Source organism: Desmodus rotundus, chromosome 9 (genome assembly GCF_022682495.2).
Source record: "Desmodus rotundus isolate HL8 chromosome 9, HLdesRot8A.1, whole genome shotgun sequence".
In the NCBI taxonomy this organism is placed as follows: Eukaryota; Metazoa; Chordata; class Mammalia; order Chiroptera; family Phyllostomidae; genus Desmodus; species Desmodus rotundus.
In genome coordinates this window covers 23281156-23300051 of record NC_071395.1, presented here as the reverse complement: position 1 = coordinate 23300051, position 18896 = coordinate 23281156, and the positions used below count along the sequence as shown (strand labels likewise).

Sequence of the window (18896 nt, the reverse complement as noted above, 5' to 3'; positions counted from 1 at the left end):
GCCCTTGGCCTGGAGTTTAAAGACATAAATGAGGAAAGTGCCTCAAATGGTGCATTTAATACTGGAAATCAGAATCTGCTAAAGAAAACATCAAGCAACATTTTAAATACCACTTCTCACAGAGAGTAAGTTCATGGGGAGCTAAGATTAAAACAGTCTGACCAGAGGCGGGTCAGCTGGAGAAGAGCAGAACTTTCCTAACTCAGAGGCAAAGTACTCCACTGAGTTCCCAAGACAGACCCCAAATGTGGTCTTGATCAGAACAGGCTTTGACAGCGGGGCCTCTGCAGAGTAGGCCTACTTCCCAACTCTAGTTTATTATTTCTCTTCAGGACAAAGTTCTTGTTCTTGAAAACCAAAAACAAAAACTACTCCTGCTATTTAAAATCTATTTAAAAAACTATGCAGAAAACCTTTCCGGCTTATCTGTTTTAAGTTAAAGTACTTATTTGGCAAAAGCCAAATAGATGATATATCCACAGCAACACCCTAATATTCAAAGCAGAATGGAATGCTCATTATTTAAGGCATGGTTTTAAAACATACTAAAATCTTTGTAACTTTACTGCCTATTTAACTCACTTTTTGTCAGCAGTCATTTAGAAAAATTAACTTTGCACAGCCTGCAGAATAACTTGGGTAAAATATTCCCTCAGTTAATTATGTGCATTGTTAAGCATGAGTTGAATAAATTATCAAGAACAAAATTTTCGTATCTGAAATATTAAATGAAATTCAGAGACTTGATTTAATATGTAAGTGGCACAGAGGCATTCTTATGACTGGTACTTTTAACTTGGCACTAATACTACTCACCGCTTGAAGTTCCCTTTGCATAACATTTCCTACAAAAACCACATCCCTAATTTTTCCACCTAGGAGCTAGACCCAGAAGATACCTGTGCATCGAACAGAGTGCATAGTCCTTTGGGATTTAAGATCCCCATCCCCTCTCCCAATATTTGTGGTCTTTTCTTCCACTCCTACTTTGACAATATTTTTAGTGGCTCATATCCACTACATCCTCTGAAGCATTCAACTAAATCTTATAGAAAAAGCTGTTCTACTTGAACTATACAAGAGGGGACTCAAAAAAAAAAAAAAAAAAAAAAGACATGAAAAGAACCAAACCCCAGAATTTATTTGTAAAAAATTGTGCATTTATTCTTTCATGTTTATACTTCAGTCACCTTCAAAGTGCTCTCAATTTGATGCAATACACCTATTGAGACTTTTTTTCCCACAGCTTAAAACAGTTTTTGAACTTCAATTCTGATGCCTTTTAGTGCTTCTGCCATTTTTTGTTTCACCTCTTCCATATCAGCAAAACACTTCCCTTTAAGGACTTTTTTTCATCCAGGGAAACAAATAGAAAAACGCTAGGGTGAATAAGGAAGGTGGGACACATTTTTGGTCAAAAAATCTGACCATTGAGCAGGGTGTGGGTCAGTGTGTTTGTAAATCACCCATCATGAAATGGGCAAATGCACTGAGTCTTTAAATAAATGCACTAAAGCTGAATGCAGCCTCTCACAACACCACCAGCTGGTACACTGATACAAATAGGTTCCTAGAACACTCACCTAGCAAGGGAAGCCTGTACCACCAGGTCCAACCCTCTAGAAGATAATTCTGTTTTTTTAGGCGTCCCCTTTCATATGCCATTGTTTTACATAAAAATTAAATTACATAAGTATAAGTTTTATTGACATAAACAGCCTTACAGCTAATATTTGGCAACACAATTAACACAAGGAAAATACACAATTAACCAGTGGGAGTATAAATACATAGAAATATTACTACCCACATGCCACAGGCATCTCTCAGCATTATTTACAGACAAAATGAAGAGCAGTGATTTATTAGTTAAGTCAACCCTGTTTCTTGCCACTTAATACACCCTTTGCAGGGACACATTTTAATTGTCTCTTCTATAACTTAACAATTTATAAGCAACCCGAACTCTCCTTATTTTCTTTAATCAAGCCTATGAATTTAACCCAATGAAAATTTTATTTAAAATGGGAAAGAATTTTTAAATGGTAATACTAATATGAAGTACCATGTACATAAAAGAGTGTGCATAATGAAAAATGTAATGAATTAAAATTCAGAAAGTTTACATGGCCCAAATATATAAATGATCTCTAGCTATAAAACCTGATAACAAATTATAGCTTCCAGAGGTATTATTAGGAAGACAGATGAAGTCTTTGAAAGACAACTACCATTTAAAACCACCATTGCTGAGAATTATTCCTCAAATATAAAGATTAAATAAGCAAACAACTAACACACACGCACTGGATGGTAAGGGGAAGAAAAGTACTTACTGTTTTTCCGTGAATACATATTGAGTGAAGTCTTTCATTGATGGAGCAAAATACATAGTATCCTTTATTTTAATACCTTTACTCTCAATGTGCTCTGAAGAATTAAACCGTAACACATAAAATGGGTGTGCAACAGGTCCAAATAACTCAAATACCTGTAAAATAGAAGAAACATAAAGGCCTCCTTTAACACATAAATAATGACTCAAAAGGTTAGTAATATTTAAAATAGAAAACACTAATAATTGTTATAAAAAGTAATTTTTTCAATGTCTGAGGAATAAAATAAAACTGTATTTAAGTCATCCTTGCATATTCATAAAATTTTCATATTTGGATTATAAATGCATCAGCTTTTTCCAGATTTCCTTTTTATGAATTGAAAACAAGTGTAATGAACTTGGCCTTGCTAAATTTAAATCATTTTGGTGGTATCAACTTCATGCAAACTATAAATTTTTGGTTTTACTGCTCATTGAAATTGTAAGATATGAAGGAAAAAATGACAATTGATAATTTTTGAAAAATGAAATGCTGCCTGTCATTGGGAATTTTGTGACACAAAACTTAAAGCAAGCTCCAATAGGTATTCAGTCACTCCTGCTGTTTCTACGTAGTGGTTAACATTTTTATAAAATTAAACCACAACTCTTTCTAACTCAAAAAATAGTAAAGTAGGCTTGAACCTCAAGCTGATTATTTCTCAAAAAACAATGGTGCTCCACAGCCTTTAGTGTTTATGCAAAGAACTTGCTTTTAGCACAGACATACTTTATCTCTGCAAGACTCTATGAGTGATGAGAGGCAGCCTCTGGGTTTCCAACTCTTCTCAAAATAGATACCTGAATTTTTTTAAATAATGTTCCTGATAATAAATATATTATAGAAAAAAGACAATGGCCAGTGTCACTGTAGGTTTTTCCAGTCTTCTTATCCTAATGAATTTTGAGATTATCTTACAGTTTTTGTACACCGCTCACTTTTAAAACGTAAAGTGCATTAAGTTTTTCCATGTTACAAATACTCTTCCTAAGTGCGACTTCAGTAGCTATACAGCATCCCTTCACAGACTCAGCACAATCTGTTTAACTCGTCTTATACTACAGGACATTTAAGCAGCATCCAATCTGTTCAACATAACAATTGATGCCATGATATATTTATATGTAAATTTTTGTATTTCAGATTTCCTAAAAATTGATTTGTCAGGGATGGAATTATTGGAGCCAAGAGTATGATTATTAAAACTCTTGATGTAAATTACAAAATCACTTTCCAAATAGCTTGGACCATTTTAAACCAACTGAATAGAAAGTGCCTGTTTTATTACATTCTTTATTTTTTTATAGTAAATGTTCTCACTTGATGCTGTTTACTATCCAATTCAGGCTGTTATTAATTTTCAGTAAGACATAAAACAGGTCATACATCAGGGTACCTACACTCTGAAAATAAGATTAATCTAAAAACAACTATCAATAGTCAAAAGAATTAAAATGCCATGCATTCTAAAACAACACTAATATCATGGAAAATTTAAGCTTTTCTATTTGAAAAGCAAACAGATTTAAGAAATAGTGAGAAATTTGCTTTAAAAGGTTTTCAATAAAAAAGGTGGACCTCTCTCTTCCAACCAGTGCAAAGGAAGAAGAAATACAATACAATTCTTACTGGTCTACTTACGTAGATTAAGAAATACATCATCTTATTTGTCACTTTTTTTTAAAAATCTTAAAACATTTTTTATTTTTTTTTAATTCCCTTGATGAATATAGACAAATCTGACTCTAAGTTTGGACAGAGACAACAACTTTGAAAACATCTCCTGTGAACCCATTAGTACAGGGTGCAGCAATCGCGGTCTGCAACCTGGCACATAAAGCTGTTTCCCAAGGACTTGTTCCTGGATGGCGTGGCTCTACCTCCTAACCGTGAGAAACGATTTCACCACAGAAATGCCTTAATAGCTTCAGGCTTATGCAGACTGCTAAGTGGCATTCAAAATCTTGGATAAAATCAAAGCACACCTACTTGCCTATTTTTAAGATCTGAAGTATTTATAAGCACCAGCTCCAATATGGTTTTACATGAATAAATACAGCAAATGGTAGGCAACAGGAAGCTACGTCACAGCATCAGGAGATGGCATACACCAATACTCCATGTTGGATCAGCAAACATTCGGTCCTGTACTAAACGTCCATGGAGACATTTAGGTCCACGCCAAAAGGTCCTTGACATTTGGTCCTTAATATCTGGTCCTAGTCAACACTTCCATGGAGACATTTGATCCATAGCTAACATTATCTTGCAATAATTTAAACCCACCTACCGAAACCCATGTGCCACTACTAGCTAGGCTACTGGAGCAAGAAGAATTATCATTGGCAGTGTAGCCAAAAGATAATTATTGGATCAATCCTACATGACAGTATTTTTTATGCATTAATGTGTAAACTCGAAGTAGAAATAAATGCAGTGAGGTATTTGAACCAGGGACATTTTCTAAGTGTGGACGTTTAGAACAGGAGCAAACATCCAGGACCTTTCAGTGTGGACCAAATGCTCTGCAAGGGGTATTTACGATCCTACCCTCAACAGTCACAGGAGAGCTTGACTGAGTTCACATAAGCAATTTGGCGAATCTACAGTTATAGAAAAGAAGGATTTAACAATATGTTAAAACACTATCAGCTTCCCAGTACAGATTTTAGGCTGGCTAATAGGTAAACCATGAAGAACAACAACTTTAGACAAAGCAGGGCTCAGGCCAACCCACTTCATCTCAAAATTCCATTTAACCTTGACTCCCTGCTCGGTCTTCCCACGTGACTTTGGGGATTTTTCTAACTTCCACAACACTTGACCAGAAATAAAAGAAAGGAATAAGCTGCAAGGACAGTACAAGAAACAGAACCTAGGACATAAGATATTTACTTTAGGTAGGCAAGTAGCCTTCTTTATACCTTAAATAATAGTATATGTTTCACAGAAACACTCACATAAAAATTGAATCCAACTAATGTTTTACACTTGCCTGTCACTTGAGTTGGTGGTGTTCTAAGTGTCCTTCCACTTGGCTCTAGCTTTTAATACTTACCCGTCTCTATTCAAATGCAGTACCTTTCTGCTGAAAGACTTCACAGGATTCCTGCCCCAGGAAGCGGTCACACACACACACACACTACCACCACACAGTCCAAATACACCATACGGTCGGTTGAGAAAAGAACACTGACAAGCAGAGAAGTGAAAGTATGTTCAGTCCCCCAAATTCTCATTCCACAGCACAGGATGGACTTGGGGGATCTGTCTGCAACATGAAAAAGTTCCTGCAGTTGGGGGCCTGCCTGAGTCGGCTGGCCTCACACCAGGAAAGCACTCAAGAGGGCAAGCCTCAGCCTCTCCTCTCCACAAAGAGAGGGATCACCTAACTCCCATTTTTCTGGGTGCCAGGAAACATACCAAGGAATCTCAGGCCCAGGAACAATGCTGGAGGGCTGGGCATGCGGAGGGCCAAGATATGCATGCTGCTGCTCTGAAAGCAACCTTCGAAGGATGCCGTTAGCCAAAGGCCTCACGTCTTTCCAGCTGATGCAGCTTGCACTAAACTACCCCGAGGGGAAAGAGAGAAATGAACCTCCACAGCCATTCAGAATTGTCTCTTATCAATCACTGTACACTACTTGACTTCCCATTAATAAAAATGAAGACAGCAAAAAAATAACAATAAAATAAAAATGGCCCCGGCTAGGTATCTCAGTTGGTTAGAGAGTTGTCCCGATACACCAAGATTGTGGGTTTGTCCCCAGTTAGGGCACATAAAAGCAGCAGCCAATGAATTACATAAGCAAGTGGAACAACAGAAATCAATGTTTCTCTCTCTCCCTCTTTCTTCTCCCTCTCTCCCTCCCCGTCTCTCTCCACAATAAATAAAAATAAAATAAAGCCCTGGCTGGTGTGGCTCAGTGGACTGAGTGCTGTCCTGAGAACCAAAGGGTCGCAAGTTCAATTCCCAGTCAGGGCACATCCCTGGGTTGCGGGCCAGGTCCCCAGTTGGGGGCATGAAAGAGGCAACCACACACCGATGTTTCTCTCCCTCTCTTTCTCCCTCCCTTCCCCTCTCTAAAAACAAATAAATAAAATCTTTAATAAAAAAAAATTAAAGGAGGGAGTATTCTAATTCATTGAATAAGGCAGATAATCATTTCAATCACCGTATGTATTACACACGCAGTTACCCAAGTTACTGACGGAGGAAAAAACACTTACAATATGGAGGCTTTCAGAAAATCACCATATACTAACAATCGAGCCTGTAATATAAATATTCTTTCAAAAAAGATCAGTAAATATTCTTATCCAATGATACGGGACAGGAAAAAGGGTTTCATGGTTTGGGTTTATTAAAAAGTAAAACAAACAATAATGACAAAAACAAAACCTGTTCTAAGAAATACTGAAAACTAAAGGCAAAACCACCAACAAATTCATGTTATATAGGGATAATGGGTGGCATAAGCTGGCCGTTTCTTCTGATATTCTGTAACTAACCATTAAAAGTAGAATTTCATTATTTACCAAGAGGAATATATCATTAGTAAAAGGCGAAAGACAGAAATAAAAATCCAAAGTTGTTCTCATTAAGCCAGTGGGAATGGGGAGAAAGGTAGAAAGGAAGTGAATCAGACAGGCCAACTGGGTTGTAAAATCAATCTTGTTCCTTTTTAAATTTGTGATTTTTGAGTAAATGGAGATAATTCCACTTCCTTACATAATTTCGGTCATTTTTTAAAAATACCCAAAACATTCATCGCTGTGGCTAATTATTACTGTTATTATTGAAGAGGAGAGGGAAAAGAAAGGATATGCAAAGGTTTCACATTGAAGGTAAACTAATTTAGTGTCTAGATAAGATATTCTAAAGATCTAAAACAGATTCAAATTTTACTTTCGGTCACTGGACTAACTAATAATCCTTTCAGCTCTCTTCCAACTCCCACCATTATTTTGGGGAACATTTCAGATGCTTAGATTTTTAATTACATATTTTTGAAAGACATCTAACTCTTGAATTTACAAAGCTATGTAAACTTTAGAAATGGACTTAATTTTTCCCTTTGGACGTTTGTCACACAGCTGAAGATAGAGGTGGAAACACTACATTTTCATCTGACTCCTTTCAAAGCCAATGACAGAAGAGCCGAATATTAACGTTAGTCACAGTTACAGGAATGAGAATGCAAATGTATTGGAGGATATAAGAAATGTGAATTAAAATTAAAATTATCTAAGTTAGCTACTAGAGAAAAAAGGCAACTGTCATAAAAATCATAAATGAAAGGAAACATGGAAATAATCTGTTTCAACTCACAGTTAGAAAAATCATGAAGTCAGTTTTCCCTCGACTCTTCTCTCATCCCCTCTTCTACTTTCTTGAGGACAGCAGGAAATGTTTTGTTTTTGCAGCGAGCAGAACCCGGTCTCCCCTAAAGAAATGCTATCCCAAATGGCATGCAGAGCTCCTCACAGCACTGTCATCCACCACTTCCCATTCCTTTCCCTCTCAGCCTCCTCTGAGGTTAAGCTTCCAGTGTATCTTTAACTCCTTACAAGACACCAGCAGTACCCATACTTGAAGCAAAAGTACGAAGACTAAGTATTTGAAAGGGGAAAAGTACAGCATCATCTTCAGACATTAAAAAGCCTTTGTTCCCCTCACAAACCTCAAGAATTTCCAAAACGTATTAGCTCAAGACTTCAGTTAATTCTGCCACTGACTGCTCTGCAATCCTAAGTGACTTATTTCTCTTTGGTAAATTTGTCTGTCAACCTAAGTGTTAGAATGGAATAAAAGGAAGAGGCAGAAAAAAGGGAATGTTATGTGAATGACTCTATTGGGGTCATATAGTTCTATATATATATTTTTTTTAATATATATATTTGAAAATATGCTTTTTTCCTTATTAAATGTAAATTAGTTATACCTCCCAGAACAAAAAGAAAACCCTAAATGTTGCTTACTTAGGAAAAACTAAACCCCAGAGAGTTGCTTCTCCTAAGAATAGCAGCTGGTTTCTTGTTTGTTTTCAACTCAATACACATTTACTTAGCATGTGTAATTTTGAAGGACTGCATTTCATACAGTGGGGGAACACAAGGGTGGAGACTCTGCCCCAGGAAAGAAAGACTTGCTGGGTATTTACAGTCTTGATCTGAGAAGGGTTCCCGTCCTCTGCCGACTGCGCAGAACTGCATCACTGCTGGGTAGAATGTGTGGTCTCCCACATCAAACGTGGACATGCAGGGTTGTTCCATTACCACAATGTTGCACGAAACACAACACTATGGTGAGTACTTAATTACACATATACAGAATTCCCCAAAATGTGCTTACAGTGAAACTTTAATGCCGTCACTGAAATCTTTTTCCACTTAAGGAAACCAAAGTCTGAAGAGTTTTGAGAGCCACACTAGTCAATGGGACTCACAAACCAAAAGTTTCAGAACTACTACATAGTGGAAAAGTCTCATGTACTTAACTCTGGGTACCTGGAGAGCAGAGAACTGTGTCTTCCTCAGCAAGCAGAGTCACTGCCTAGCGAAATACCTGACAAAGCATTAAGAAAAACTCTACTCACGTGTATCTAGTGACTCAAGCAGCAAAGAGGAATAAACGGTATTAAACCAATACACAAAGTATAGGAGAAAATCAAGCATGTACTAAAATAATGTATAATCTGAGAGCTCTAGATTGCTCAGCTACTAAAATTAACAAACTTTTTAGGACAAAGAAAGTAAAAAACACAAATCAACAAAGAAACAATCATTTGTATAATTTGAATTTTTTTACAAACCTTTCCTGCTGCCTGCCGATCACTTTTAAAAATTACAGTCTCCTCATTAACTGGAGGTAGTTTAGTCATAGATTCGATTATTACTGAAAAATAAAACAAAACAGATTATTTCAAGATTTAATCAGAAGATAATATAAAATTTAAATGAGAATTTAGGCTTTAGTTCCAACATAATTTAATATGAAATTTAAGGTGAAATATGCCCCAGTAACCATTCCTCTTAGGCGAACAAAGTCTATTCAATACTACACAGCACAGGGAAATAGTTTCTACAGTTTTATTTAATACAAAAAGCTACAATTTTAAGAAAGAAAAAGTATAAAATCTCCGAAAATTTGACTCACCCATTAAAAAGTCAACAAATTCAAGCTGTGCACATTTTCTCAAGCAATTTTTACCCAAAAAGGTGTAATTTAGTCACAAAACTCATGTTTTAGAAAAAACTAGTCTTCTTTCTCACAGTAGAAATTCTTTTCTACGACTACTTACTGCCATATGAAAAAGTGAACTTCACAAAAGCATCTTCCTCTGAACAGATAAAAAATGATAGAGCTCACAATAATTTCCATCATTTCTTGTCTCAAAAAGCAAAAGCATTATTCCCCTTGTCTAGCATATTCCAATTCCTGTCAGTGCCACGTATGTTAAACAACCAGTCTACTGTAGCAAAGGGGTGGGGGTGGGGGTGGGAAATGATAGGTTCTTAGAAAATCAGAGCAACAAGCAAGAATACTTTGTCATATTATGTAGATAATGCCCTGTCCACGAGAAAAAATGTATTAGTTCAGATTATTAAAATTCATTCAAAAATTTCAACTATATCCCAACTAATTTTTTCCCCCAACACTAACAGACTTACAGGGGGAGGGGGTACCACCTGGGATCCCATCTTCTTAAATAAAAAAGTGCACAAAAAAAAAAAGGATTTAGACCCTTTGTACAATATCTACAACTTGGACCCCCAAGGCAGGAAGGGGGAAATTGCTAGGTGGACTGCAGGGAATGAAGCAGGTTCCTTACCATCTGCAAGCTCACATCTACCCTAAAAGTAAGGGTGGGGTGAGGTGATCTGGGAGGAACTAAGGAGCCCCCCCAGACCAGGGGAAAGATGGTATCAGGGGCTGGGGGCAGGGGGTGGGCGGGGTAGGCAGCAGCCAGTGCTTCTAAATTCTGAATACACACTTAAGCAACAGATCATGAGTCAACATTTTTTTAGTTAGATCTGTTTCTGGAATAAAAATGATGATAGTCAGCACTAAGAATTCATTCTCAATAATCTCTGCTGTCTAATCCCCTTCTCAAAGAGCCAAATTACATGAAAATTGAAAATCACCTAATCCAATAGGCTCATTTTAAAGAAAGATGAGAAAACAGGACTCAAGAGATGAACAGTATCAGTGGCCAATTCCATACCCAGTTATCAGTAGAATCTGGATCCTGAGTTCCAATGCTCTCCCCATAACACAATTAGTGACTGTGTTCCCACAGCCTAGAAGACCCATTCTCTTAGTATTATAATTTTAGGTGGCACACAGTTTCAGGTATTGGGTACAAAGAGTTTGTACCACACACTGATAAAACCTTTCAAAGTGTATCAATACTGTGAAAGTATGTTCTAGCACATACATCCTTAATTTCATGAAATCTCTCCATTTCTCCTTAGATAGACAATATCTAAATTGCCTCTTGTATTTTCCAGATTAAAAAGGAAGGAAGGAAGGAAGGAAGGCAAACCAATATAACTTCTGTAAGAAATGCAGAGTACAAAACTAAATCCTCTCTTTTCATCTCTGGGCTCTTATTGAATTCATAGATATTTTCTGCCTAGCATATTAATACTTTATCTTCTGATCTGTAATTTGGTCCAAATAATGTTAGATATTTTAGGCCTTCAAAACAGGGTCGCATGTGCTGATTTTGATTCATTCAATCTTTATTCCCACCAGCTTGAGAATTTTATTAGTCAGTTAGGATGTGTTAGTAAAAAGAGTGTATTTAAAAAGCATTATTTCATGTGTATCATATATTTACATGTTATTCACTGAGGACAAACATTATGACCTGTATTTTTCCTATACACATCAAGTCTAATAAATGCTCACCTCATACTATGTAATCAGGTAATCACCTGTTTGACTCATTTATGCATATTATTAAATACCATAAGATGACTCAAAAACTAATGTAATAACACGAGAATCATGTAGAGTTTTATTAACTATAATTTTCATTAAAATGTTCGGCTTTAATCAAAATTTTGATTAATAAGTTACAAAACTACAAATTCATCTATATTAATTTTTAAAAATACTGATATGTACACTGTCAGAAGGTCAAAAGATTGTGAAAAAGAAGAAAATTTTACCCTTTGTAACAGCATGGATGGACCTAGAGAGCATTATGCTAAGTGAAAGAAGCTAGGCAGTAAAAGACAAATACCATATGATTTCACTAATATCTGATATCTAGTGAAAAAACTGAACTAACAAGGAAAATGAGGACAGACTCAAAGATGGAGAACAGGATGACAGCTGGTGGAGGCGGGGGAGATGTTAGGGGATACAGGGATTGAGCACAAAGGAAAAAGGACTCATGGACATGGACCACAGTGCAGTAATTGCTGGTGGGGAGCGGAATACAAGGGAATTAAATGATAATGGGAAAAAACACAATAAAGATTAAATAAAAAAAGATAATGTCTCATTTCTACCAATGACTCATACGAGCAATCATAAAAGCAAGTGACAAATTTTTCTGAGTTCCTTAAGTCCTGTAGAGTAAGGGGGCTGGTGGATGATCTATGTCTTTTTCCCAGTTCGAAAAGCCTGTAACTGTCAATGCCAAGTTCTATTCTCAGGTGTATCTCACCACGAGAATTAATTTCAAGACCTTTTGATACCTACCTCTTGGAGCTAAAAGGAAATCTATAATATCTAGTTGTCTTATATCCAAGAGCTTCATATTTCATGCTACTAATATCAGTGTTATATCACAGACCTCTCTAATTTACATGTTTATAAAATAAAATCAAAGGCAGAAAGCAGAATAACACCCTCCCCACAAAAAAGATATCATACCCCGATCCCTAAACCTGCGAGTATGTCATTTTACATTAAAATTTGTGTTGTTGAAGATGTGATTAAATGACATTAAGAACCCTGAGATGGAACCATGATCGTAGATTACACATGAAGGCCCAATCCAGGGAGTCCTTAAAAAGCAAAGAACCTTTCCAGGCTGCATTCGGAGAGAAGCTACATTACTGGCTTTGAAGATGAAGGAAGGTGGTCACGAGCCAAGGAGTGCAGGCAGCCCTCGAAGTCAAAAGGGGAAAGGAAGTGGATCCTCCTCTAGAGCCTCCACAAAACAACTTAGTCTTGACCGAGCCCTTGAGTTTAACTCAGTAAGACCCGTATCAGACTGCCGGCCCAAAGACCTCTTAAATAATAAGTTTGTATTGTTTTAAGCCACTAAATTTTTAGTAACTTAATAGCAACAGAAAATGAATGTCGCACATCAAAGAAAATTGTGGAAAACCATGTCAGTAAAAGCAGTCTTTAAATTTTTATAAAGAAAATGTATTTATGGTCTACGGCCATACCACCCTGAACGTGCCTGATCTCGTCTGATTTTGGAAGCTACGCAGGGTCGGCGCTGGTTAGTACTTAGATGGGAGAAAACGTATTTATGGATTACTTATATAAGTAAAACTGTATTTATCTGTTCAAAATTCACTAGTCATAAGTCTCTGATTTGATTATTAGATCACTGCTTGGGTATACGTATAAAATACTTTTTATTAATAAAATTATTTACATACCTAATTGTTCAATAATACTTGAAACCATCCCAAGCGGCTTTAATTCAATATCTTCTGGCAGAGTAACAATGACTTCTTCAACTGAAGGTAGTTCCTATAATATGAAAAATCATTAATCTTCCTCAGCTTCAACAACTTAACTTTTTAAACACGGGGAGTTAGTTTCTACTTAAAGTCCTGTACCCATCACTGAAGATCTAACATTAAGTACTTATACCGCTTCCTTGACGTCGTAGTTTTTGTGGCTGGCAGTACTTCTCCCACCTCCAGCATCTCCCCACCTAAGCGATGCAAGAGGTCTAGTGTCCACACCTAATCCAGCTGGACTGAGAACGTAGAAAAAAGTACCATTCAAGGTTCTTCCAATTACACTTGAACAAGAGACCAATAAAAAAAGAAAGTTATTGTTACAGAATCCAAGGTTAAGAGAAGAGACAATTCACATCATTCTCAGAGGCATTCCATTTGAAAAAAAATAATTCCCTTGGTCATTACAGTTTTTCCACAGAAGAAGAGTTCTCTCTCTTAGCTGCCTTGATTTGATTAATCAGTTAAATTGACTGTGATTAAGTTGCTGAGCAGAGATGTAGCAGTGTTTTCTGAGGCTCTGTGAGAAAAGAGATAAATGTCTGGCCTCTTCAGGAAAAAAATACGGAATTCCTGGAAACAGAATGCAGGCATCAGCCCAGAAAAAGCTGTGAGGGTATTACCTGTTATCTTCCCCCTGTAGGTTACAAACCAAATTTCTCAACATCAAAAGAGCTCTCTTTTCTGACCCAGCACGTAACTATCTCAGTTGCTGTAAAAACTAGACACTGAAGTAGAGGTGAGGTTGAAGAGAAATCTAAGAATAAAGCTGGTGTTAGGCTTTAAATTAAATAAACAGAGCTTTCTTTCTATTCTTGATCTTTGCCAAAAGATCACAAACCGCAAAGATCCTATTAATGTCATGTTAGGAGTTAGTTTGGGAGAATAACTTCTGGGGGAAATGTTGAAAAACACACCTAAATAACACAGAGTATTTCAGACGAATGCATCACAGGTAATGATTTTCCTCTACCGGGACTCCAAAAAGGCTTTTAACAAAATCACGTAAACAGTGTTAAAGTATAACTTGCTTCTAGGAGATGTTATTTTCTGGTCAAGGATTACTGATGAAGAGCCACACTAAGGGTTTCAACTAAGTCAATGCTGAAGACTTGCCTCTGTATGGTTGTGGAAGAAATGACTGTGATTTATGTATCTGAATTTTTCTGTACTCTTAGGACAACCACTTGTCATTTTACTACATCAAATGTGGAGAGCATTTTCTTGGCAAGACCATGATCTGGAATAGCCTTGTTTAAGAAGTTCTTAGCTAAAGAAACCCCACACCCCGTTAAATATAAGACTGGAAAACTATAACGTGGAGGGACTGCAGAGGGGAGGGCTTTAATGATACTGTAGAGGGCAACTGTGGGATGGGTCTCACACCGATCCTGGTGCAGGGAATGGCACCTCTTACAATTGACCGATGGATGGCATTTCTAATGCAGAAGTGGAGCGAGAAACTCTGCCCCGTTGCCCATCCCAATTACAGCAAGATCTAGAGGAAAAACTTCAATTGCTTTTGGACTTTGATAAAGCCTATACTAGTTAAATCAAGCCCAGAGTGTGTTGGCAGAAGATAGGGTAGGGAAGTCTCTGAAAGAGGAAGTGCTCTTACATCTTTTATAAAACCTCTGAACTGAACAGGGATGCAGACCACAAGCCATTAACACTTAGGACATGCAATCAATGTTATTCTCAAATACTAAATAAATGTCATTCGACCACAAAAATGAAAGGATCCTTGTTCTGTATTTTCCACTAGGAGGAATAAAGTCCCATGCAATGTAATTACGTTTTGGTACAATTCAAAACTCTGATACTGTTTTGCTTTTTAAAAACTTCAAAGCACAACACTAATACAAATTTCTGTTTTTAATAAAAGGACAACCTCAAGTAGTACAGAAGGATGCAAAGTAAAAAGCAAAAATTCCTCTACCCTATTCCTTTTAACTTCCTCATTCCTCTCCACAGACTGCTCTTGTTCAAGTCTTTCAAATATATTTACCATGTAGATATGAACTTCACACTATTAACTTTAAAATGTTTCACTTAAATAAAATATAGACATTGTAATATAAGCTATCTTACCTATCACATCTTGCACATCCCTCTACACCAAAACATAAATATCTAATTTCATTTAAATACTCTTATGGTATTCCACTGCATAGAGGGACCATAATTTAGTACACCTGTCACCTGATGAAATATTTATCTCCTTTTCAAATTTTTACCATAGCACACAATGAAACAATGAACATTCTTTCACGTATATCTTTGAGTAACCCCTATCATAAATTCTTCTAAGTGTTAACTGCTAGATCCAAAGACATAAGTATTTTTAATTTTGACAGATACTGCAAATTTTTGCTTCTAAAAGGACACATCAGTTCACACTCCCATAAACAATAGATCCAAAATAGTATCTTGCTTTATTTGAATGTCTTCATTAATCAGGAAGATTGAACATCCTTGTGTGTTTCCTAGCTATTTTTATATATTCATGGATTGTTTGTATATTTTATGCATTTGTCTTTATCTTTGTATTAATTTACGGAAGAACTCTAGGTTTTTAAGAACGTTTGCTCTTTATCAAATATGTAGCAAATACCCACTCCCTTACTCCTAGCATATTTTTAGCATGTGTTGTTTAGTGGACTTTGATATTTTCATTTTTACAAAATCAAATATATCAATCTCCGTTTTCTTGGCTTTTGAGACTTGTGTCAGTCATATTTAGACAGACCTATCCTTGACCAAATTAATTTCTAAAATTCACTGATGTTTTCATCACGTTTCTAAATTTCATTTTTAATATTTGCTTATCTGGTCCATTTGTGATTTTATTCTTATATAAAAGCAAAGTAGAGATTGGATCTATCTTATCCAAATTACTAGTTACTCCCACATGTTGAAGAATAATTCATTTTTCCCTACTGATTTGAGAAACAAATTTTCGCATAAACTACATGTACTTGGGTATATTTGGGTTTGAGGAAATCTCCATTTGGTTCTCCTGATCACGGGCAGTGTCAGAACTAAACAATTTTAACAACTGCGCCTTTTATAATATGTTTTAATATTGGGAAACAGGGGCTAGTATCCCTATCCACTCTACATCAGTGTTTTTCCCCTTGGAATTTTTCTAGCTATTTGCACACATTTATTTCACTAGATAAACTTTAACACCAGTTTGTTATATTAGTATTGTTAGTATTGATTAAAATCATATTTAATTGCAGTTGCCTTCTTATAGGTCCTACATAGTCCTTGAGTTATTCAAAGCCACTTTGTACACTATTTGCTGTTATAATTTACTAATTGTTTAATATTTTTACTATTATAAATGGATTCTTTATAGAGTACTGTTTAAAAACCAGAAAATATCATGTTGAAATTTATGTCTAGTGATTTTCTTGTGTATGTACTATATTACCATATTTTAAAAATGTAAGTACTCCTCCTCCTTTTCAGGATTAGTACATCACATTTTTCACTTTTCAACAGTGGCTGGTACTTCCAGAATGTCAAATGTCAAGCAACTGTGAAGTCTGACTCTTTATTAGGAACGTTTCGGATGTTAGCACAATAATGTATTTTGATTGCAATTTCTTTCTAATAAGATTAAGAAAGAATCCATCTACTACTATCTTATCAACTATTTTTTAAAATTAGAAATGACTGTGAACTTTATCGAATGCCTTTTTATCATCTTTTGAGATCATTATAGTTTACTCTGAGTTCGGCAGGTCAGTCTACAAAGGCTGAGGACGTCCCTGCCCTAAGGACGCTATGGGACGAACAGCACGAGGAGGTGCACAAAGCCAGAGTATCTGTAGGGGGCAGAGACAATCTAACGGGCCCCCTTACTCCTGTTGCTACCCTCGTTTGTCCTGTGTATGAACAGAACTAAAGGTTTGGCCTACAAATGGGGAAGATCACTAATCTCATGTAGAACCAAAAGCAGGGGAAGAAACAGCCACAGACGCTGCTCTCTGTGATCACCACCATGCTCTCATTCCAGCTCAGCGACCCCAGTAACACGGTACTGTGTATACCATTTCCTGAGCATTTCCTAACAAAAGCCAATGAAGGCATTAAGTCGCCTCTTAATAGTTACAGACCTGCCTATAAAAGTGTTGTGCATAAATTTCTACCCCAAATATCTGCACAACACAAAACTATATAAAGAACTAAATATTGTACATAAAGCACGTAAGACATGAATGGACCTGTACAATCCCAGGCGGAGCACTCGCTATGGAGTTAGCCCTTCCAAGTCCAGTTAAATCAAGCAGTGTAGGCCCTTTGCTTTGAAAATGGCAGGCATTTTGGGACTGACCAAAGGAGAAAAGGACAGAAGGGGCCGGGGGTGGGGGTGAGAATATCATAAACTCCAACAAGAATTCACCCAAGTGATGTGCTTTCCATAAAGATTTTTGGCAGATTCAAAAAGGTAGAACTTTAGAAGGTTCAAAAGGAAAGTTCCTTGGATTTGCCATGTCAGAATGGGCAATACGAGATCCTGTATTGATGTTTGGATGTCAAATGTCACCTTCTCTTCCCTAACTGCTAAATCTAAAGTACTATACCACCCATAAGCCTAGTCACTGTATCAGACTGTCCTGCTGCTTTTCTTTCTTGTAAACACATTACCGTCTAACATCCTATCTGTTTATTTCTTAAAGTCCATTTTCCTAACTAGACAATTTATCCAACAAGAACTTGAACCTTGCCAGTCTTTGACTGGCACATAAAAGGTGCTTAATATATATTTACTAAATGAACTGACTTATCTCATCAGTCCATGCTAAACAAAAATCTCAAAAGAGGTCAGTCTTTTTCAGTCAGACCAAAAATTATATTTTGAAAATACAATTTTTAGAATTCAAAGGAGAATTCTCAAGGAATACAAAGAACTTCAGCCGAACCTTCTCAAAAATAAAGTAGAAAAGGCAGGCTTCGAAGTAAGCTCCACTGCTCAGGACTGATGAATCGATACTCAGGTTTGCAGCAGCAAACATCATTATAATTATTAGATTAACACCTGGCTCCCTGATAACACAGCAGCTGCCCCAGGTGAGATAAACAAATCTTCTCAGTCTCATAGGACTCATAATCTTCTTTAGGGAACAAAAAATCAATCACTTTGATTTTCTGAAAGTGGGGAAAGGTGTGGGTGTAACAGAAAAGAGAAGGAGAAACACAGACACACTCCAGTAAGGAAAAAAATACGGCAAGGACATTACCGCTTTGACAGGACAGAGAGAATATGAAGAATCAGAAATGCAACACACTGATGAACTAAAAAATTAAAGGTAGAGGTGATGAGGGAAACCTGGGATAGAAACAGCCTCTTTATCACATAATAAGCAAAAATCAAACACAATGAGGATAACGGAAGAAGGCTATTTGCCTCAGGTTAGGAAGTTTAAAATATGAGACTGGATTATCCTACCACCTTCATGGAAAGATGGATGAGTGGGAGGGAAAGATTCATTTTATTCTGTTCATCCAATGAGACACTATATTTGTTTATTTAAATTAATTGAAATTAAAAAAAAATTTTAAATGCAGCCCTCTATCACACTAGCCATATTTCAAGTGCTCAGCAGCTGAAACCCAAAGGTTTAAGGACAAAGACAGACGGGATATAGAACAATTTCCATCGCTGCAGGAAGCCCGACCGGACAGCACTGCTTTACACTGCCACACATCCACGGGCTCTCCAGCACAAAACACACCGGGTATGAACAGCACCAATCTATTTCTGGTCATTAACACAGGTGTACT

The 18896-nt window shown here is 36.6% G+C and overlaps 1 protein-coding gene across 1 annotated transcript in view; it reads right to left on the bottom strand.

The window, feature by feature from the left end:
- NAF1 (nuclear assembly factor 1 ribonucleoprotein) overlaps window positions 1-18896 on the bottom strand; it is a 35612-nt gene that overhangs the window by 6953 nt on the left and 9763 nt on the right. Inside the window, exons 3-5 of the mRNA XM_024568729.3 lie at window positions 13014-13107; window positions 9194-9276; window positions 2337-2491 (exon numbers count right to left, since the gene is read on the bottom strand). Coding sequence (XP_024424497.2) covers window positions 2337-2491; window positions 9194-9276; window positions 13014-13107 — 332 coding nt within the window. The remainder of the gene's footprint in view (window positions 1-2336; window positions 2492-9193; window positions 9277-13013; window positions 13108-18896) is intronic.